This window comes from Podarcis raffonei, chromosome 5, assembly GCF_027172205.1.
Source record: "Podarcis raffonei isolate rPodRaf1 chromosome 5, rPodRaf1.pri, whole genome shotgun sequence".
Lineage (NCBI taxonomy): Eukaryota > Metazoa > Chordata > Lepidosauria > Squamata > Lacertidae > Podarcis > Podarcis raffonei.
In genome coordinates, this window is record NC_070606.1 from 51,368,555 (window position 1) to 51,392,913 (window position 24,359).

The following is a 24,359-nucleotide window of genomic DNA, read 5'->3' on the forward strand; positions in this document are numbered from 1 at the left end:
TGTATTTAGCTTTAGCTTATCAAATGTGCACGTCCACATAACCAGTGTTACATTTTAAATTGCCAAAAGGCCAGGAAAGCCCATTAACAAATTAACACCTTCAGTGATTAAAGGGTCCTGTAAATTAACAGATCGACTTAACTGTCACACACGAAATATGTCAGTTAAAATTCTGTGCCTTTTCAATGGATTCAAAATCTATCCTTGCATGAGTATTTTGAACTTTCCATTATAAATGCAGAAGTGGGTGCGATTCCGCACATCCTCTTACAATGGTCAGATGAGAAGACTCCATTCGTTTTCAAGGTTACACAAGAATGTTTCACTGTAATCTGAAACTGAGCAAGTGAAGAAGGAACACCCCTTGATAAGATCTAGTAATTGGCTCATCCCACTGAAAAGGACATCAGAACGGTACCTGGAATATACCTGAAGCTTGTGTATATCTTTACACCGTAATTCAGAGTTGACCATTAAACAAGCCAGTTTCATAACCCATGACTTGAAGTTAGTTTGTTTAGAAACTAACCTAGCTGCTAGGTCCTAGCCGCTAGGATTCCTGGTTCAGGCATAACATTAAGCTAAGATTCTTTGCAACTGAAAGTAAAATTAACAGAAGTCCTGCTCTCAGCCACAAAAGAAGAGAAGGGGAGCAAGTAGCATGGGAGTTGAGCACTTTCCTCTGGCTTATAGAGGCTCATCCACACTGTGCTAAACATGTGCCCACTGCCTCTGGAGCTTGTGATTCTATTTATCATCAAATCTAAATATGCCTAAGAAATGTTCTCCATATTTTCATGCTAACTCACTCAGCCAACCTGTCGACACAATAGTGCAATAGCTCCATCCCAAATAGTTCAGCAAACTGTAGCTCAGAGAGGGGAGGGAACTGGGGACATCTTTGCAATTCAAAAAAAGCTTACACAACAACAATCCAAAAGTTCTTTGTGAGAGAACATGACAGCTGATCAGAAGTAGAACCTCTGTCCCATCAAATGTCCTAGCCAATTAGCAGAGTTTGTTTTCACTTTGTACTAACTTCTGCAGTGCAGCAAAATGGAAAATTCAGTACGAAAGTGGAGATATTTTATAATCTGGTATAAATGGAATTCATTAGTATAGCAGCTAAAGTAACACATTTATGGATTACTCCCTAAATGTCAAATTTAATGATTAGTATTTTTTTTAAAAAGTAATCCATCAAACTATGAAATATTTTTCCTGATATTCAATTATGAAACAGTTTTAAAGGTACTTACCTGTACACTGCCCACCGTTTGTTGGATCTCCATAATATCCTGGCATACACGTTTCGCACTGTTTTCCTGTAGTTAGGTTTTTGCACTGATCACAAACATTACCATTAACACAGGTGCTATGTCCATTGCACTGGCAAGCTACAATTAAAAAAAGACAGAACTAGTTTTTAGCAGAGAATGAAAAAGAAGAGCAAAATACTAATTCTATCAGGAGAGGGAATAAATGTGTCTCTGTTAATTCTCCTTGACCTCTCAGTGGCTTTCGCTACCATCAACTATAGTATCCTTCTGGAGCGGCTGTCCGAGTTAGGGGTGGGTGGCACTGCTCTGTGGTAGTTCCGGTCCTACTTGGATGAAGTTTCCAGACGGTGTTGCTTGGGGAGTGTTCTTCAGCCCCATGCAGCCTTCAATATTGAGTTTCTCAGGGTTTGATTTTATATCCCATATTGTTTAGCATCTACATGAAACTGCTAAGTGCTGTTATCCAGCAGTTTGCAGTATGTTGTTGGCAATATGCTGATGACGGACAGATCTACTCCTTTACATCTACAGGTGAGGCAGTGGATGTGCTGGGCCATTGTCTTGCTAGGTAATGGACTAGATGAGAGCCAACAAACTGAAGCTCAATCTAGATAAGACTGAGGCACTGTTAGTGGATGGCTCCCTGGATGGATGGGAAGTTGCTTGCTCTTGACAGAGTTACACTTCCTCCGAAAAAGTGGGTACACAGATTGGGGGTACTTCTGGATCCCTTGCTGTCACTTGAGGCTCAGGTGGTCTCAGTAGTGTGGAGTACCTTCCATCTGCTTTAGCCGGTGGCCCAGCTACATGGCTATCTGGACAGGCACAGAAAACTACTATGCTCTGGTAACCTCTAGATTAGATCATTGCAATGTGTTATACATAGGGATGCCTCTGAAGACAGTTCAGAAACTTCAACTAGTGCAGAATTCATTGGCCAAGTTGCTCACCAGGGCAAGACGGTTTGAGCCCGACTGCACTGGCTGCCAATTGGTTTATGGGGCCATTACAAAGTGCTGGTTTTGACCTATAAAGCTTTAAATGGCTCAGGACCGCAATACCTTAAGGACTGTCTCTCTCCATTTGAACTTACCCAGACCCTGAGATCATCCTCTGAGGCCCTTCTTCATGTGCCTCCTCCACCAGAGATCTGGAAGGTAGCAACATGAGAACGGGCCTTTTCTGCAGTGGCTTCCCATTTGTGGAATGCTCTCCCCAGGGATGCTTGGCTGGCACCTGCATTATACACCTTTAGTCACCAGCTGAAAACATTCCTCTTCAACAAGGCCTTTGGCCAATGCCCTTTTAAATGTGTTGGGGGGGATTATTGATTTTTGTTCTTGCTTTTATTTTGCATTTTTTGTTTTTAATATTGAAATTTTATGTTGCAAACTGCTCTGAGATCTACAGATCAAGGACAGTATACAAATTAAACAAAATAATAATAATTCCTTACAAAAATGATAACAGAATATTGTGCTTAGTACTTTAGAAGTAATGGAAGGTTTTAGTGAAATTAACAATTTGAAACTAGCTAACAGAGGACTATAAAGAAAATGATGTCATAAAGCAAGTGATGTCATTGCTTGCAGTTCATTTATTGAATAAAATTACCAGTTAATGAATAAAAGAAGAAAGTAGTTTTTCCTGCACCCCTCTGAAGAATGAAGCACAAGACTCCAGGAGTTGGTCCAGTCTGATGTCAGAAAGCAAGGATAGAGTGTAGGCTTGGCTATTTATAATGTTATTAACACACTCCGCTGTATAGTTTTCAGTGCTACTGCTACCCCAAGTGACCACTGCTTCAGTTTTAGTCTTAGTTTAACCCCTTTATCATGTCTAGGATCTTTATTCCATTTTACCATATACTGTAAAGCATTCTCTACTGCACCATTAATCAAGTGTCCAACATCATACTGCTTAATCCAAGAGTGTCATGCTAGGAGAGAAAGCACGGCTCTGATCCTAGAACCTTCAATGATAAACTTGAATATTATATACTTAATTTTTCCATTCAGTTACAGAAACCATATACTGAAGTACTAATGTACTCATCTGCACAACTGTGATGAAAACAGTTTCTCCCTGCTGTTTTTACATTGGCCACACTAGACAGCAGCTATGTGTTAAATGAGTGAACAGAAAAAGTTTTCTTCCCACAATCCAATGCCTTAAGTGCCTTTTTCACTACACTGCATGTTTCACCTATTAAACAGATTATGCTTCAGTGCTTGTACAATAATCAGAGGTTAATAAGGGATTAGTCTCATTCGTTTTTTATGAGCAGATGTTACATTCTTTTCTTCACGGAGCACTGCTAAATTGTTTTGATTCGCCATCCATTGTTTCTCTGTTATTGAATTATTTCTTGTAACACTGATTAACTAAAGATTGCTGTGTAATTTAATAAACCTGATGATGGTCTCAAATTTAGGAATAGTTAACGTCACTTATTAGCTTTGATATTTATCTGGTCTGTTACAAATGTCACAGTGCTAAATTAAACCAACTGATCAGCAATCAATTCATTATTTGGAATAGTATTACTAGGACTGTGCTGAATGTTCATGAGAGTGTACCTGGGCTAAAGAGAAAAAAGAAAAAGAGAGTCTTCACCAGGATGCCCAAGATCCTCCCTAGACACCAACCACAAAAGCATGCCTTTGTGTCTCTTTGCTGCTCCACTTGGCATTGGTGCTTTAGTGTCTTTCTTCCTATTCTTTTTTTAAAAAACCCTACTTGCTGCCTATATCATGCCCAATAGCCAAGATTATACGATGACCATGCAACACCATTGAGTCTATTAGGGCTGGATAATTGAATTGTCTTGTGATGTCAACATAATAGCAAGAAACATTGCATTGCCACTGTGTTCTGAATGGGTGTCAGGGAAGAGCATGGCTGTTACTCTATGAGCACTATGGTTTGCAGATGGTTCCCTTAAAGTTGCCTAACACTGGGGACATTTTTCACAAAAGACAAAAATGTTCATGAAAAGTGCCTCCCCATCTTAGCTCTGCCCTAATTGTCCCAACAGTTATTAATATAGTCTTTCTGCTTTGATAACTTAGTAAGAGTGCATGCAGAGAAGGGCAAACATGCAGCTTGAGATTCAGACAGTTGTGACCTGTAACTGTGTTCAAGGGAAATTCTTAAACCCAACTTGTTCATATAAGCCTTTGAAAATTGATTATAAAAGTATAGTGGTTTTGATTTATTTTTATTGTGAGTTTTTGTGTTCTGCATATCTCACTGGATGCTTGAATAAGGAGTTAGATTTATAAAATTCTAAAAATAAAAAAAAATACAATTAAAGATAGGGATAAAAGCCTATATTGAGTCCTCATTTCTTCCTTGCTGCAGAACAGCAAATCTCTTCAGGATTTTAACTGCACTGAAATTTGGTTTTTAAAACTTACTGGTGAAATGAGAAGAAATTGCAAACCCATGATGCTTAATCACTTGAGTCAGGAGTGGTGTTGACTGTAAATGCATCAAGATGTGAAGTTCCAGAACCTCTATTTATTCTGTAATGAAAAACTGCCTTTGTATCTAGCTGAGGTATCTGTGATCTATTAATCATGGATTAGAACCAAATTAGAATAGCTGAATAAGTTCAAAGATTCCACATAAATCTGCTCTAGAGTTCAACTACTTTTCCCTTCTGCCCTTGACTTTACTTCTCCCACCTACTTGCTTCTTTCCTCTGCTTCCATTTATTTTAATATTCAGAAACTGGCAGAAGGAGTGTGCATATATATCTCCTACCCAGCACAACAGTTCTTTAATTTAATTGCATCTAGGTAACAATAATAAGTAGGAGATCCTACCTGGGCACTGGATAAAAGACCAATCATAATTTTTCTCTTTGGGACAAAGATTGTTGTCAAGAACCATCTCAGTAGAATGTATCCCATTCAACTTCATTGGCCCCCTTGAAGACCCTTCCACACAATGGCCTTTGCCTGTGTTGCTGGGATCGTTGCACCATCCACATCCTGGGTGTTCCAAACATTGTCCACACGTTCTCAATCCAGAGCAGTTTTGAGCTATAATACACAGGTTATAATCAACAGTCTTTAAAAGCAGAGTATCTGTGAGAGGTCTCTAGTACAGTTAATGTTCTGAAAACGGCTGAAAGTAATTCAACTTTTCTGCCAGCCTTTTATACTGCTTTCATGCCAATTATTCTGAAGAAAAGCATACATTACTATTGCTATAAAGGTGATAAAATACTGAAGATATAATATCATAAGCAAAAGTTGTTTCATCCCTCTGAAACAGATGTCCACAACAAGGTATGCAATGTCCTGTTTAAGAGGTATATACCCCCACCTTTCTGCACATATATAATTAAGGCATTTAACAAACTAACGCCACATCTAAATTTACCTAAACTTCAAGTGCAGATCAACAGTTTTATAAGCAATAAAAACCAGCACATCCAAATTCAATAGTATTAAAAACATGGAAATATATAGTGGTTCCTAAGGATACAATCCTACAACCCATGGGGGTGATTTGGAAGACACAAGATAGTGTGAACTTGACTTTCTATAGCCTGTAGAGAGGAAGTCTTCTACCAAAGGTCCTCCTTGGACAGTGGTGCAGCTCTCCATTACCATGACTGTCCTACATGACCCAAAATGGAGTTGTTTGGGAACATACCAGAGTATGACAGGGTGTCCAAGAATCTTCAGGAACCTGGGCTCCCACACTCCTTTCTCCAGCCAACATATTTCCTGCCCCACAAGCAGAGCCAAAAGCTACTCAAATCAGTAGCTGTTGTGGTTCATCCCTTCCCCTTAAGAGTTTCGAAGAGTTTTGTTTCTTCTAAAGAATTTGTTTGGCTGATTATATATTTTCCCTAGTAGTTTGAGAGTGATTCCCAATTTAGTTCCAAATCGTGAGATATATCAGAGATAACACAATGTCTTTTTACTAGACCAAGTCCTCTCTCTCAAAGCACTTATGTGTGCCCTTTGGGATCTTGTTAGAATCTTGAGCTCTCATTTTACAAAACAATATCAGAAACAACTGTGTGCTCAAAAGTTTCTACTTTCCAGAGTTCAAGTAATAAAAATAAGGTTGGTAATCTGTCAAGTCCCTTGTTTTTCAAACACACTTCACCATTTCAGGCTGCAACTCTAAACTCAACAGGATTTAATTCTGAGCAAACTTGCATAGGCTTGTTCTGTAAAGGAGTGACATCATTTTAAAGCTTGTACAGCAGAATCATAAACAAGTTTACTCCAAGTTCAGTCTTGCTGTGTTCATAGAATTACAGTCTTCAAGAGATGAATTTTGAGAGAATATCCTGGATTGCACATATTGTTCAGTAAAATCTTTTTGCTATTGGTCTTTATGGGTTAAAGGTACAGTGGTACCTCGGTTTCCGACCATCTTGGAAGTCGAATGTTTTGGTTCTCGAACACCAAAAACCCGGAAGTAAATGCTTCCGTTTTTGAACGTGCCTCGGACGTCAAATGGCTTCCACTGAGTTTTTTTTCAATTTTCTCTATTGAATTTGCAAACCACCCTTTGTGCCTCAGTTTTGGAATGTTTCAGAAGTTGAACAGTCTTCCGGAACGGACTTCTGGAACAGATTACTTTCAAAAACTAAGGTATCACTGTAATGTGTTCACAATCCTTTTCATTGTGGGAAGCTTCACACATATGTGAGTATCTTTGTTTCATATATTGTTTCAAACTATGCCCAACATTTTAAGTCATGCATTTATCATTTAAATAACCACAGACAATCTTCTGTTATAAACTTACAGATGACAACTCCTTTCTCCCTACTATACATAGGAAAAGGCTCAGGCAAGCTTTATTGTCTCCAGCTAGAATTCCTGACAAACAGAAAGCCAGCAATAACAGACCACACACAAATCTAATGAGCCATATCTGGAAACAGAGGATGCTCTTGATAAGCAGGGAATCACCTAAAATGGTGTGCCATGACATAACCAGGGGCTAGGGCAACAGTTTAGTCAGTGTATATGGGCTATTTGGCTTTGCAAGGCTTCTCTGACCTGCACAATGGGCAGCAGACCTGATACTTAGTTGATAACATACAGTAATTTACGTCCCATACCTTCAGCATAAATTCATGTGCCCAGGGCAGCTAATAAAGTAATAAGATATAAAAAGTACAACACAAACACATTTTTTTAAACAAAATAAAACAGAAATATGTTTTGCCTAGTGCCTAAATGAAATGGAGAAGAAAGTCCAAGAAGGCTTCCTTGAGGATAGCATTCCAAACAGGCAGGGAGCGAGCACTCCACTAGTCACCAACAAGATGTTAAACTTAAACTGATTTTTTAAAAACAAAAAAATTGAGTAAGTTTGAATAGTAGCTGTTTTTGTGCGCAGGGGACACTTTCTAGATCAATGTGCATGTTTCAGAGCCCCTCGGCGTCTGCCACAGAGCACCAGTATGCTGCAAAGGATTCAGAAACATATTTTAGGACCCGTGGGGACCGGCCAAGGCTGTTGGCACTAGCCATCGTACCACATTAGGACCCAATCACTTTTGGTACACTCATCAGGGGAAAAAACCAGTATACAATTTTTGCCAAAAAGCATTCTATCAATGGGAAGGAAATAAATTACATCCTAAAGAGGGGAAATGTTCTCAGAACAAATTGGCATGTAAAAAATCAAACATGGAGCATGAATTAATAGCAGCTGACAATACAGTGAAACAACACCCCCCCCCCAAAAAAAAGAATCAAAGTGCAATTAAAGCTTCTATGTTGTGGGTAATGTGCACCACACTAAAGGCTGATTAGGATGTTTATTTTCAGTGCCAATTCTAAAAGATGCAAAGAAGGAAGAAAGAGAAGGAACCTGACCTATGCTTTTAGTGTCATTTGAAGGGTCACATAGATTTGAGCAAAAATATCCCACTGACCACTAGAAGATACTCAGCAGGATACATGTGTGTCTGTGGACACTCCCCACACTTCAACTTTAACTGAACTAGGAGAAATATACCCATTAAGTTACACATATTTGTCTGTTGCAACATGATGATTTTCTTCTTTATTAATGTAAATCATTTTAATCAATGGAAGCCTATCCTTCCATGTCTAGCATGGGTTCCGTTAGTTGACACATGTATGAACTTCAGTATTGTGCTTCACACTTGCCAAGAACATTTAGGTTCTCTGACGATCACCGTTAATGTTCTAAGTCAGTGGTGTCCAAACTTTTCAATGGGCCAGATTTGATGAAGTGAACATGTTGAGCTTTTTTTAGGATTTTACCCCAAATTTGTTGAGCTTTCTTAAGGATTGAAGTCATCGTTGACAAACTTATTCCTTTTTTGGGGGGAATGTCCCCCTGAAAGTTGTTGCTCACTGAGGGTTAAATAAGCAGGCAAGAAACCCGCAGGCAGGAGGGTGGGAGAGCGAGCCGCACGGGAGAGCGAGCTGCACACCGGGTGACGGAGTCCAGCCGTCATTAAATGGTGCACAGCATAGAAAAATGACACAGAAAGCCAGCTATATTTTCATGATGGATAAGAGCAGCTCCTTTCTCTGCCCTCCTCCGATTTATTCTCCTTTGTTCTCTCCAGCCGCATGGCCGTTTGCCAATGTCTCCCGTTACCTCATCCGGTCAAGGCTTTTATTACACACATCACCACATAGGGTCATCACTGCCCAGAGGAAACACAACTCCATTTAAGGTCAATACATTCCAATACATTGTAAAGCTTGGAGTGCTGGTCACGAGGTCAGGGGGCACCGTGCAATATTACAAGCCTCTGCTATGGCTTTATGACTCCCACAACCGGGCACCCAGCGGCCACGATAGAGAGCCGCACGCAGGGCGCCTACACGAGCCGGCCAGCGGCCAGAAAATAGAACAGGGCACATGTGCGAGCCAGCTGGTGGGAGGTTCCAAGGGTCGATGCTGGTGAGCTGCAGCTCTCCAGTGATGCATTGGCTCCTGGGCAGAACAAGCCGAGCAGCAGGCGCTCGGGGGCGGCAACAGATTCATTTCTCAGAATTGCTTGGGGGTCCGGATTAAATCAACCAGGGGGCCGGATCTGGCCCCCAGGCCGGACTTTGGACATGCCTGCTCTAAATCAATACTAGTAAGAAAGCAGGCTCAGACAGAATTTGCCTACAAAACAATCACCTGTGGAACATTAATTTCCAATTTATTAAAAAGCCATATGAGCTTCCACATATCAGACTTTAGTTATAACTTTGATGAAGGGGGATACATAGAATTAAAACAAAAGCAAGTTAAAGAATCTTCTACTAATGGCAATGTAAAGGAGAAGAGCAACTGGAAGACCTTGGTCACGAAGAACCTTTTGGAACTTAAAGCAGACTGTTAACGTTAATAATCCTGGCTGGTGCAGTTACAGAAAGGTAGCCGTGTTGGTCATACCAAGAACTAACTTAGTTGGTCTTTAAGGTGCTACTGGAAGGAAAAAAATTTTTTGTTCTGGCTGGTGCAGTTTATGCCAAAGCATAACCTGTTCAGAAATATGATAGCATTATGTATTTTATCTCTAACACCATCATAAACCTCACCGTCTTGGAACTTTAGAGGATCATACACCCTTCAGAGCAGATAAGAGGATGTGGGGGGTCTGAAAAAGGAAGAAAGGGAAGATGGCAGTCCCATTTGTGCAAATGGACATCCACTGTGCAAGCGGAATGCCCCAACTAGATAACACCCTGTTTTATACTTTTCATAAAATTGACCTGTTTGAAATAAATCTGGGCTATAGCCATCATGCCCTGCTTCCCATGGGCATTTTACAAGAAGAGTTTCAAGACTAGATAGGTCTTCTGTCTCATCCAGCGGAGCTCCTTTAACGATCTTATGAATTCTTAATGAACTCAGTATTTTATATATTACCATTTTTAGATTATGTAAATGGGTTTTCAATGCATATTTTATACTATGAATAACATATGTAATTTTATATTAGGTAACATGGCTAGTATAACTGATATTATGGTTAATACAATTTGTATTACATATAATACATGCTATTCTTGTATTTAGACTGTTGTAACATAGTTTTTGATGCACTATGGGCACAATGGTTTTATGGAAAGTGCAATACAATGTATATAAACAAACCAACTATTCTACATGTGGGCCAAAATGGTGGCATTTATATAAACCTCTGCTTCTACTTAAGTTTCTTACATTTATGATTAAAGGTTCTCTCTGGACTGCCTTCTATCAGTCTGTTATTTTTCAGATCAGAAATGATTTCATAATAATAGTACTAGCATACGAGCCATTTGCAGATACAGATTTAAGAAAGTTTCTTCGTTCTTATTATAGCACATTTTTAATAGAAAATATTTCTATTAAAACACATCACTCTTGTTGACCCTGGATTTATATTACCATTATTGACATTAAGAGAACACAATGCCCTCCAGAACAGCAGGGATGCTAAACCATAGTGCAGAAACAATAAACAGTAGAATGGTAACATCCTGTCCTGCTATTAAAGGAAAGCATTAACAAAAATTACTGATGCTGTAGCAGCATTCACTCCTTTAGAAGGAAAACCTAAGGAGCTAACTACATATTTCTTGGCAGTCATCCACTGTTTTCCCCATAATACCACAGTGCTCTTTGGAATGCTAATATATCTGATGAAGTAGAAAATTCTTGTATTGAAGTCCTTGCATAATAAACTAGTGAGTCTAGTCTGTGGCAAACCTTTTTTTTTTTGTTCTTAGACAAAATTATACATTTGTGGGGAAAAGCCTATAACTACCCCACTTTTGTAAACATGAGATCAAAATGCAGAATGCGACAGATACACAGTCCCTTTGGGATTTGAAGAATGAGCAATTGAGGGCAGGGATCTGCATGTGAAAAATATAAAGGAGAAATGGGATTGAAAGCTGGCTCTTTAAAATCCTCTTCTCTCTTCTCCCAATCCAAAGAACAGCAGAGGGTGACTTTAGCTTGATGAACATACTACTTAATCACCACTATAGTAAATGGTGCCATGCTACTATTGCACTTCTATACAGAACAAAAGGAGCAAACACAAGCCTTTCATACTTTGTATGTCAATGCTTTCCCACAGCATTCATGTGATACTGTAGAAATAGGATGAAATAATAAGCAGATATAATATAAACTACATAGGCACCAAGCGAAAACATTTCTCTTTAACCAGGCCTTTGGCTGATTATCATTCAATGTCCTTTCGAAGGGAGGTTATTGATTTGTTTTTGTTCTTACTTTTATTATGTATTTTGTGTTCTCATTATGTATTTTGATGCTGTGAACTGTCCTGTGACAATAAACAATAATAATACAAAGCACAAAGAAAAGGTATGTGTTAAGTTGCTCAACTTTGGCTTACCATTACATGCATGAACCTCAGGCTCCTATATTCCCTCCACACACACCTTCCTCTGGCACAGCTGTGTGGAGATTGAAAGCCTCGCTTCTTTCTTCAGTTCTAAACCAAAGTTTAGGGTTATACCCCAAACCTAAATTAATCTTCACTATGTTGCTGTTTAGTCGTTTAGTCATGTCCGACTCTTCGTGACCCCATGGACCAGAGCATGCCAGGCACTTCTGTCTTCCACTGCCTCCCACAGTTTGGTCAAACTCATGCTGGTAGCTTCGAGAACACTATCCAACCATCTCATCCTCTGTCGTCCCCTTCTCCTTGTTCCCTCCATCTTTCCCAACATCAGGGTCTTTTCCAGGGAGTCTTTTCTTCTCATGAGGTGGCCAAAGTATTGGAGCCTCAGCTTCACAATCTGTCCTTCCAGTGAGAACTCAGGGCTGATTTTCTTAAGAATGGATGCGTTTGATCTTCTTGCAGTCCATGGGACTCTCAAGAGTCTCCTCCAGCACCATAATTCAAAAGCATCAATTCTTCGGCGATCATCCTTCTTTATGGTCCAGCTCTCACTTCCATACATCACTACTGGGAAAACCATAGCTTTTACTATACGGACCTTTGTTGGCAAGGTGATGTCTCTACTTTTTAAGATGCTGTCTAGGTTTGTCATTGCTTTTCTCCCAAGAAGCAGGCGTCTTTTAATTTCATGGCTGCTGTCACCATCTGCAGTGATCATGGAGCCCAAGAAAGTAAAATCTCTCACTGCCTCCATTTCTTCCCCTTCTATTTGCCAGGAGGTGATGGGACCAGTGGCCATGATCTTCGTTTTTTTGATGTTGAGCTTCAGACCATATTTTGCACTCTCCTCTTTCGCCCTCAATAAAAGGTTCTTTAATTCCTCCTCACTTTCTGCCATCAAGGTTGTGTCATCTGTGTATCTGAGGTTGTTGATATTTCTTCTGGCAATCTTAATTCCGGCTAGGGATTCATCCAGCCTAGCCTTTCGCATGATGAATTCTGCATATAAGTTAAATAAGCAGGGAGACAATATACAGCCTTGCCGTACTCCTTTCCAAATTTTGAACCAATCAGTTGTTCCATATCCAGTTCTAACTGTAGCTTCTTGTCCCACATAGAAATTTCTCAGGAGACAGATGAGGTGATCAGGCACTCCCATTTCTTTAAGAACTTGCCATAGTTTGCTGTGGTTGACACAGTCAAAGGCTTTTGCATAGTCAATGAAGCAGAAGTAGATGTCTTTCTGGAACTCTCTAGCTTTCTCCATAATCCAGCGCATGTTTGCAATTTGGTCTCTGGTTCCTCTGACTCTTCGAAATCCAGCTTGCACTTCTGGGAGTTCTCGATCCACATACTGCTTGAGCCTTCCTTGTAGAATTTTAAGCATAACCTTGCTAGTGTGTGAAATGAGTGCAATTGTGCGGTAGTTGGAGCATTCTGTGGCACTGCCCTTCTTTGGGATTGGGATGTAGACTGATCTTCTCCAATCCTCTGGCCACTGCTGCGTTTTCCAAACTTGCTGGCATATTGAGTGTAGCATCTTAACAGCATCATCTTTTAAATTTTTAAATAGTTCGGCTGGAATACCATCACTTCCACTGGCCTTGTTATTTGCAGTGCTTTCTAAGTCCCATTTGACTTCACTCTCTAGGATGTCTGGCTCAAGGTCAGCAACCACACTACCTGGGGTGTATGAGCCATCCATATCCTTCTGGTATAATTCCTCTATGTATTCTTGCCACCTCTTCTTGATGTCTTCTGCTTCTGTTAGGTCCTTACCACTTTTGTCCTTTATTATGGTAATCTTTGTACGAAATGTTCCTTTCATATCTCCAATTTTCTTGAACAGATCTCTGGTTCTTCCCATTCTGTTGTTTTCCTCTATTTCTTTGCATTGCTCGTTTAAGAAGGCCTTCTTGTCTCTCCTTGCTATTTTTTGGAAATCTGCATTCAATTTCCTGTATCTTTCACTATCTCCCTCGCATTTTGCTTGCCTTCTCTCTTCCGCTATTTGTAAGGCCTCGTTACATAGCTACTTTGCTTTCTTGCATTTCCTTTTCATTGGGATGGTTTTAGTTGCTGCCTCCTGTATAATGTTGCGAGCCTCCACCCATAGTTCTTCAGGCACTCTGTCCAGCAAATCTAAATCCTTAAACCTGTTCCTCACTTCCACCGTGTATTCATAAGGGATTTGATTTAGATTGCATCTTACCGGCCCAGTGGTTTTTCCTACTTTCTTCAGTTTAAGCTTGAATTTTGCTATAAGAAGCTGATGATCTGAGCCATAGTCAGCTCCAGTTTAGACCTTCTCCATCTTTGGCTGCAGAGAATATAATCAAATCTGATTTCGATGCTGCCCATCTGGTGATGTCCATGTGTAGAGTCGTCTCTTGTGTTGTTGGAAAAGCGTGTTTGTGATGACCAGCTTGTTCTCTTGACAGAACTCTATTAGCCTTTGCTCTGCTTCGTTTTGATCTCCAAGGCCAAACTTGCCAGTTGTTCCTTTTATCTCTTGATTCCCTACTTTAGCATCCCAATCCCCTATAATGAGACCTTCTTTGGTGTCACTTCTATAAGGTGTTGTAAGTCTTCATAGAATTGGTCAATTTCAGTTTCTTCAGCACCAGTAGTTGGTGCATAAACTTGGATTACTGTGATGTTAAAAGGTCTGCCTTGGATTCGTGTCGAGATCATTCTATCATTTTTGAGATTGTATCCCAGTACAGCTTTCGCCACTCTTTTGTTGACTATGAGGGCCACTCCATTTCTTTTGTGGGTTTCTTGTCCACAGTAGTAGATATGATGGTCATCCGAACTGAATTCGCCCATTCCCGTCCATTTTAGTTCACTGATGCCCAGGATGTCAATATTTATTCTTGCCATCTCATTTTTGACCACGTCCAACTTACCCAGGTTCATGGTTCTTACATTCCAGGTTCCTATGCAATATTTTTCTTTACAGCATTGGACTTTCCTTTCGCTTCCAGGCATATCCGCAACTGAGCGTCCTTTCGGCTTTGGCCCAGCCGCTTCATCAGTTCTGGATCTACTTGTGAACATTCTTCTCCCCTTCATGGATCACTGACTTGCCATGGCGAAGGGGCTTGAATAACTCAGAGAAGCTATGAACTATGCCGAGCAGGGCACCCAAAATGAACAGGTCATAGTGGAGAGTTTTGACCAAACGTGATCCACCTGGAGGAGGAACCGGCAAGCCACTCCAGTATCCCTGCCAAGAAAACTCCATGGACAAAGACAACAGGCATATAAAAGTTATGACGCTGGAAGATGAGCCCCTCAGGTCAGAAGGCGTCCAACATGCTACTGAGGAAGAGCGGAGGACAAGTACAAGAATCTTCACTATAGTTTACTGAAATAAACCATGACTTGGAGACAGTTTGTTCCAGTAAACTACAGTTAAGAATAAACAGTTATATGTGATGCAATATTTGTTAAGAAGCTACATTATACTAACTCAGACCATTGGTCCATCTAGCTCAGTATTGACAAAACTGACCAGCAGTGGCTCTCCAGGATTTCAGGTTGAAACCTCTCTGAGTCCTACCTGTAGGTGTCGGATATTGAACCTGGGAGCTTCTACATGCAAAGCAGGTACTCCACCAGCTATGGCCCTTCCCTAGTACGTATGTGCTTATAAATTTGTGGAATAACAATACTGGAAACAATGAAATTAACCGTCTCCCATGATGCATTTTGTTTTGGTTGTGCTTTTATATTAATCTATTTTATTTTCTTCTTAAAACAAAAGCAAAAGGAAACAACTGAACTACAGCAAGTATTCCAAAAGTAAAAACAAAAAACACCATGCATGGCAAAGTGTATCATGCACGTGTCAGGTAGTCTGCTGTGTGGTCTAATAAAACTGTTTAACTGAAAGGAATATCACTAAAATTTTACCTGTGAAGCAGTCAGAATGAATGGACTGCTGCACCCTGTGGCAGATGCAACAAACATTAGTTTCCACTAATAAATCCTGCTTGATTAAACCTTTGTGTAGCATGTTTTGATTCGTGATTTTCTGCCAGGGCTATATTCCATATTCTATTAAGCCCAGTTGATATGAAAACACCTGAAGCTCACTTCCAGTTTTTAGCATGTTCCTGTTCTGCAAGTGCTAATTAAAACACAATTAGTTGTGTTTTTTTTAATTCTCTGTGTTTTATAAAACAGTTAAGGCCAGGCAAGGCTATACAACTTTTTTTGGCAATGTTAGATAATATAATAACTTAAGGCGGCTAATAAGGGACAATGCCACCACATGTGGAAAAAGTGTGCCTCTCATTGCACCTCCTCCATCATAGGGACTTCATAATACTATTTATATAATGTATCCTAACTGGCATAATATGTAATCAATATATTACACACTGTGCCCCAAGATACCATTAACAATAGCATAATTTTTAGCTATGGTTATAGCCACATATCTAGCTTTGAAAGAGCCCACCGCCAGTATTTGAGTTCCAAAACAAAAATGGTTAAGGACTTTAGTGATGCAATTAGTAGTATTATCATTATTTTATTTGTATACCACCCTTCATCTGAAGATCCCAGGGTAGTTCACAACTGAAAAATGCAAAATGAGAAAACAAAACACATAATGAAGCAGAAACAAACCAATAACCCCTACATACACACACACACACACACACACACGCCATAGAATGTTTATCGGCCAAACGCCTGGTTGAAGAAAAAACATTTTCACGTGGTGCCTAAAGAAATGTAATGAAGGCCCCCGGCAAGCCTCCCTTGGGAGAGAGTTCCACAAACAGCAGAAACACTTGTTCTTGTGTTGCCACCCTCCAGACCGCTCATGGAAGAGGCACATGAAGAAGGGCCTCAGATGATGATTGCTGGATCTGAGTCAATTCATATGGAAGACTTGTGGTGATTTTCTTGCAGTAGTATACCAACGGGGATTTCCTGCTTTATTAGTCTCCACCCTTGCATGTTTCATAATACTGAGGAACCCTTTCCTGCATTTATAAGGCAGCCATAAGTATATTCCCCAGGAATAGATGTTCTCAAAGCTTCACATTTTTATTGTGACTTAATTGCCTTCAATAAGTAAATGTTTTATTTTCCTTCTTAGCTGTGAAAATGAATATGAAAATGTATTCACAGCTATGAAAATATATAAATAGTCTCATTCACACAGTTTATGTGGAAAATTTGCTCTTACACACTGACATTTATGGTGTTATCAAATACCTACTGCAGTCTTTAATCAAATATACTGCTATGAAAAATGACACAAAGTTCTCCCCACTCTTACTAGATAGACAGACATTTTCTGTGCAAATGAGCAAGACTTTAAAAAATTCATTTACGAAATGTTTGTTTCAGATGCAAGTCATAGGAAAAATGCATTTTACAGTTTTGTTTTTGTTTTCTTTGCTCTCAAACTTTAAATAGCTAGGTTCTGATAAAATGTCTTATGGAAATTTAATTTTTTGTATTGGCTGGATAGAAAATACAATTTCAGAGAGAGCTTCTTACATATGATATTGAACTGACATGCAAGAAATCCCATTAGGTTTATTTAATATAAAATTTTATAGACCTGCCTCAAATGACAACTAAATTAAACATAGTTTTTTGCTGTTCTTCTTGCATGCAAGAAAGCTGGATGGCCTTCAACTAAATACACAGAAAGGTCTTTTAAATATAGAGCTTAACACAGCATACACACATCCCAGAAAACTCCAAGACACAAAAACAAGGCTTATATGCCATGTGCAACTTGATTTCTACAAAGATATAAGTTTGTCAGGTAGCTCTGCAGAGTTTTGACAAACGTAGAAGCTGCGGTGGGATCTTCCTTACTCAGCTCGATAAGAGTGAACTTGTGTAAGGTACAAGTCAGGCACGTGACCAAGCATACCAGAATACAGACCAAGAGAGAAGGGGCTCTTCTCTAGCTTAGGACTCCTAACTTTAATGGTTGAAGCTGAAAATTGGGTTGGTAAAGGAAGCAAAAGGTACCTTGTGAACCACGTAGGATAGGTCCAATGGCATCTAGGCCATATGACATTATTCATGTTACAAGCAGATGCCTCTGTATTTCCATTTAGGTCAAGCAAAACCAACCCACTTCTCCCACTCAGAAACTAGATGTATCATTAGTTAAGGATTGACCAGGCAAGGACAAAACTCCAGTTTCTTTGTAATTATATTAAGCCTATCCAATCCATGAGCTCTGTACAGTCTGCCCATTGCCAAAGGCCAATGTTTTGCAGCTCTGTTTCCTTCCTCAGCTGATGTGAGGTATGACGCCTGAGAACTTATACAGTCCACAGTAGTTCCCTAGCTTATACCATAGCTTATACCGTAGTCTCAGAACACAGTTCAGGCCACAGAATCGCCAACACATTTACTGAAGAATGTCAGATTGACGTGATTGGCCCCAGGAGTGGTCTAACTTTGCTTTGCTACGAAAGCTATCCCTGATTTACAGGTAGTTGCGATGGAGAAAAAAGAAGGACAAGATTACTAGAGCATAGACAGAGTACAACTATGCATTTGCTTTACTAGAACACTAAAAATGATTGATGAAACATTCCAGAGTGGCTAATGGTTAGAAAATAAAGTTCCTATTGACCATTGGTCTGCCTAGACCAGACTTTCTCAACCTTAGGTCCTCAGATGTTCTTGAACAACAGCTCCCATAATCCCTGACAACTGGCCATGCTGGCTAGGAATGATGGGAGTTGTAGTCCAACAACATCTAGGGACCCAAGGTTGAGAAAGGTTGACCTAGACAGTATCGCCATCCTGACTGCTAGTGGTTCCCCAAGATCTCAAGCAGAGGTCATTCTAAGCCTGTTACCCTACTAAACAGAAATGTGGGAAATGAATTTTGGAGCTCCCACATACAAACTTATAAGTTTTCACCTAGGAGTATGGCTAAAAGAATGATCAGTTCAAATTTCAGCATAGTTACAGACTCAGAGCCAGTGTGGTGTAGTGGTTAAGAGCGGTGGACTCGTAATCTGGTGAACCGGGTTCGATTCCCTGCTCCTCCACATGCAGCTGCTGGGTGACCTTGGGCCAGTCACACTTCTCTGAAGTCTCTCAGCCCCACTCACCTCACAGAGTGTTTGTTGTGGGGGAGGAAGGGAAAGGAGAATGTTAGCCGCTTTGAGACTCCTTCAGGTAATGACAAAGCGGGATATGAGATCCAAACACTTCTTCTCAGTAAGTAGCCAAAGGAAACTACAAACTCCATTGTTTTATGGGCAAAAGGGCATCACCCACAAACAAGAGGGAGGTATCAGCAGACATGGAAGAATTCCAAAGTTTGCAACTTTAGAGTGCGCACACAGTTCCATGCGGATTGAACATGCTTAGTTGGAACAGAATGCTTGCTAACCTGGGGGCAGGGGGCGGGGCGCAACATGAACATTGGTAAAGAGAATGAAAAGACTTAACTAGAACCTGGAACAGGAGCAATCCACAATGCAACGTTTTCTAGCAGGTCCCGCTTGTTATATAAGTTTTGTACTTCAACTCATTACCATAATTAGCAATCTTCATTTCACAAAAGTACTTACGAGAACAGGTGGTAGTCTGCCACTCTAGACACTGCCCATATGGAAAGGAGATTATGTAGGCATTTGAATCAACACATCGCTTTGTGCTGCTACACCACATGCACTCCATGCCACTGCTTGTGCAGTTTGAACACGTCGTCCTTAAGGAACACGGCTTTTTGCAGGGCCTTGCATTTTGATTTGGACTAACTGAAGGAGAAAGAAAGTGAAAGTAGAATTTCAGTATTTTTCCCAAACTCATGTTATATGAGTATATATGATACTACACAAATATTTTTCCTTTGCTTTAGTCAGGAATGCTTTCACTTTGCTACATGTAGGGTCTTGCTCTTTGTGTTTTGTTTAGGGTTTTTTGGCTGCATTTATAATAATTCACACTGTTCCTTCTACAATCTGGGCTGCATTTTTTTCAAGGAAAAATATAATATACAAGCCATTATCCTTTTCTTCAGTTATTAGTATATGTGACATAGTAAGCCATACACATATTGTAAACCTTGACTGTGTATACTTGAATAGGTACAGTGAGGCATTACCTTTTGGTTCTACTGCATTTGTTAAATAGTGCATAAGCAATAGCTATTTACTTCACTGGTGATACATTCTCCCTTAAACAGTGTGCATTTTGTCTAAAAGTATGATTTGTCAAGTGAACATCTGCCCCCTGCTGTATATATTTGCAGTCGCTAAAAATTCAAAAACAAGAGAAACATTTTTTTAAACATAAAAGAGAATATTTTTCAGCACAGGATGCATTCTGTCTCGCTTGGAATCATGCATTGCTCAGGAAACTGAATCAACTAGTTATATAAAACAGAGAGGTAGAAATGTACTATATATATATATATGCTTTGCTGTCAAACAACTGAAGTATGAGAACAGAGTAATTCCCAATTACATACTGCCCACAGAAGCATACCTTTTATTATTAATGCACAGCAGTCTATATCCTTAACCACCTGATGAATTACCTAATGTTTTATACATGACAAACATTATTCCAGTTTTCTGGAAGGCAACATTCCAAAATAAAAAGAGAAAGGATCTTGCAAATTGTTCCACTGTTTTGAAATTTGAGTTTATTAGCAATTGCTTTATAATAAAACTAAGAAAGGCAGCAAAGATTCTCAAAAGAGCATAAAATTTGCAATAGAAGAAAAATTGGCAACTGCAAAGAGTTCTATGCTTCAAAAAGCATCTAACATCCACACTTAAATTGTAGTTCCTGTCTTTTTATAGGAAAAAAACCAAGATCACACCATCTATGCATCTATTGTTCCAAAATGCAGACAGTTATATCCAGAGAATCAATATCATGAAACAAAAAATGCAGTAACTTTGATAGCTTCATCATTTTCGATAGTACAAATGTGTGCATAAGTAAGCAAACAATTTGTAGAATTCATGTTTTATTTATGATATTTAGTAGTTTCCATGACAAGCTCCTTCTTTATATGTGAGAGCATAGGAAAGAAAATTATGTAAATCATCCAATTGTGTTGCTTTAAACTTCAATTTTTTTATAGTACTAATTTAACAACAAACTATTCCTAATGGACTCACACAATCACCTGTAACCATGCTGAATTTAGGGTTTGATAGCATAAAATACATATGGCTGTTTACCATCATGGTTTTACATGTCAATCACATTCAAATCTAGTGTATAGAGAACATGTTCCTATGATGTTTCCCTTTATAGGATATATTTATGCCAAACAACTGTGGCTCCTCATTCCCAAAACAGAAGAGTTGATCTATTTCTGTTTGATCTTCTCTATTCTACAGCATCATACCTCCATCTAATGACAGTAGAGAGGCTCAGTCCTTTCTACCAAGCTTCAAAAAAAATCTTTACAATAGATTTATCCAAAAGCCACTTTTCAATATTGCAAAAGAAATCTAAATATAGCAACCCTAGTTATATGAAACTCTGTTCATATACTCATGGAGCTGGTGTAACAGCTGCAGTAAAATTAGCTGTTCTAAAAGTGTTCAAGAGATGAATTTTATCCCTCAAGAGAAAGAACGTTCAATGTTTGCAGGTAGTGTAAGTGAAGTGATATGGAAAACTGCCCTATTTCTGCCATATCTATCCATTAAAAACATTTTTAGAGTTAACTAACAACTTACACTGCCAAGGTATCTCACTATAAGACTTTCCACTGCATTTTTAAAAAAATTTATTTATTTATTTTTTGGTTAAAAGATGAAACATAATTCACTTAAACTTATTTGTGGTAAGGTTAATAAACTTAAAATGAATATTCTGCTATGGATAATATATGTGTTACAAGACATATTTTATGTATTCCCCAACTATTTTCAAAAGATTAGTAGGTATTTTGGAAATTATTTGGGATAATCCTCCTCCTTACTTCTCACTTAATAAAACTCAGCTGCCAGTATTGGAAGGAGGATTAAATTTTCCAGACATTAATTTATTCCATAAAGCATACATTTTAGCGTGCACTAAAACTAAACTCATGACTGCTGTTTTTAAATGCTTATTGGAACTTTGAAAAGCACATGTTCAGAAACTCAGAAAGTATGGATTAGGGAATTAGAATGTGCTATGCAAACTGAAAAATGGAAAAGTGCTTTCAAATCTATATGAAACGTTTCTCTGGATTGAGAGACTCCCCATTCTCAGAGGAAGAAGCTATGGATTCAAAGACTATCTCAGACTAGGAAGAGACTGTTCTCTCTGAACCAACCTTTCTTCCAACATTCATTATGCACATACTGTACTAAAGAAAACATGCTGGAGCAAATTGTTCGAAAAAGAATATTTGCAATATGGTAAGCTCTCTTACCAACAGGTTTCTCACATACAAGGCCATCGGCCATAGCCGTACATGGATTTGCTTTCAGACCAGCAACCTCTGCCCTTTCAAGATAGGCACAGAATCCAGAGTCATTTGGTTCTCCAGGAAGCCACTGCAATGTTGTGTTCGTAAAGGGAGACATATCATCCCATCCCCAATAGGAGATGTTGATCTTCCGTAGCCCAACCCAGGGTGATATTTTCTGTGAAGGATGAAAAGGGGAATATCACATGAATCAGTAGCATTGCTTTCTCTCCTCAGCCCTCTCATCAATTCTTTTGTATTGTTTCAAATACATTCGTGGTGGTTTCTTCAACATTTGTGCATATGTGGAACATATTTTATCCTGTGTATTAGGTCTTCCTAAAAAATGCTGCAGTGTATAAAGCTTCTATTCTCTTAAAGTGAACTCTGCTCTAAACCCAAGATTAAACTCTTCATTCCACTTTCACAAAGTCTCAGATATACAGTATATGTGCCTTCCATTTGTAAGATTACATAGAACGAGTACAAGGACAAAGCATTCCACTTAGATAAGCAAGGAAGGTTCCACTAGGCAAGATGGAAGGCCAATGCCTAAACCTCACAGTCCCATGACTTCTAGTTGCTAAAACAAATATGGCTACACAGAACACCAGGACATTAGTGGTCCAGATTGTACACACAAGAACATGGGGAACAAGTACTGCCTCCACATTGGTAAGAATGTTCCGAAGAGAAAGGAGAGCACAGGCCACCAGGCCCTGGATGTTGAACCATTTGTTCATTGGTGTTGTGTTGGCTAAATTATCTGCTCTGCTGTATCCTTCTTTGAAGGGGCATAATTGGAGGATAAGAATAAGATTAAAGAAGCTGAACAGATATTGCAATGCAACACGATCCACTGTAAATAAGTGTCTCTTGATAAAATCCTATCTTCCAGTATACACTCTCTAGTAAAGAATGTAGGGTGACATGAATCACATAACCATATATTCAGAATGTGTACGAGAGGAGCTAGGTTGAGCCTTGTGAACTGTTCAGTCATGATCCTTGTCTTTAGGCTGAACTAGGTGTAGGAAACCCTTCGCCCTCCAGATGTTGCGGAACTAGAACTCATTATCATTCCTGGCCACTGGCCATGCCTGATAGCACTCACATAAGTTGTAGTTCAGCAACATCAGGAGGGCTGAAAGGTTCTCCACTTCTTGTTTAGGCAGCCCCTGAAAGTATTTTCATTCCACAAGGCTTTTCATATATAACTTTTATATTGGCTTTTAATTCAACACTTTGTTGTAAAGGTAAAGGGACCCCTGACCATTAGGTCCAGTCGTGACAGACTCTAGGGTTGCGGTGCTCATCTCGCTTTATTGGCTGAGGGAGCCGGTGTACAGCTTCCGGGTCATGTGGCCAGCATGACTAAGCCGCTTCTGGCGAACCAGAGCAGCGCACAGAAACACCATTTACTTTCCCGACAGAGCGGTACCTTTTTATCTACTTGCACTTTGACGTGCTTTCGAACTGCTAGGTTGGCAGGAGCAGGGACCAAGCAACGGGAGCTCACCCCGTCGTGGGGATTTGAACCGCTGACCTTCTGATTGGCAAGTCCTAGGCTCTGTGGTTTAACCCACAGTGCTACCCGCGTCCCAACATTTTGTTGTATATACTATCTATTTAGCTGAAACTCATTCTGAAGATGAGATAATTACCTTGCTTCTCTACAGGTAGACATGCAGAACTCACAAAGGCAAGGCCAGTCCCTCAACTGGTATTTGCCATACAAACACTAGCACTCAATGGATAAGCAGCTGTAATGCACTGATGTTGCTTCAACCTACTCTGCCCCTAACAGTCTTCAGTCAAATCCTGGCATGGATCAGTTTCTCGGTCTTTATTGTTGTTTTGAATCTAGGGAGTGCCTCTCCTTTAAATACACATACAAAATTCATCCTTAAGGTAAAGGGACCCCTGACCATTAGGTCCCGTCGTGGCCGACTCAGGTTGCGGCGCTCATCTTGCTTTATTGGCCGAGGGAGCTGGTGTACAGCTTCCGGGTCATGTGGCCAGCATGACTAAGCCGCTTCTGGCGAATCAGAGCAGCGAACCTAGGCTCTGTGGTTTAACCCACAGCACCACCTGCGTCCCTAGATCACAACTTTGGAAGGATGGAGAAAATGAGGGGTAGTCTGGAGTATGAGCATGATAACCTGAGTATGGTAACCTCCAAGGTTATCACATGCAGAAGAGGGAGGAAATGAAGTAAGTGGTGTCAGCCCTGTAGATCTGACATTACTACTTTGTGGATCGAGGGCCC

At 39.8% G+C, this 24,359-nt stretch overlaps 1 protein-coding gene across 3 annotated transcripts in view; it reads right to left on the reverse strand.

Moving 5' to 3' along the window:
• ATRNL1 (attractin like 1) overlaps positions 1-24,359 on the reverse strand; it is a 498,126-nt gene that overhangs the window by 345,132 nt on the left and 128,635 nt on the right. For all 3 annotated transcript variants that reach the window (XM_053389095.1, XM_053389093.1, XM_053389094.1), the window contains 4 exons: positions 22,055-22,268; positions 19,239-19,427; positions 5,111-5,329; positions 1,260-1,397 (listed from right to left, as the gene is read on the reverse strand). In XM_053389095.1, the coding sequence (XP_053245070.1) occupies positions 1,260-1,397; positions 5,111-5,329; positions 19,239-19,427; positions 22,055-22,268 (760 nt within the window). The remainder of the gene's footprint in view (positions 1-1,259; positions 1,398-5,110; positions 5,330-19,238; positions 19,428-22,054; positions 22,269-24,359) is intronic.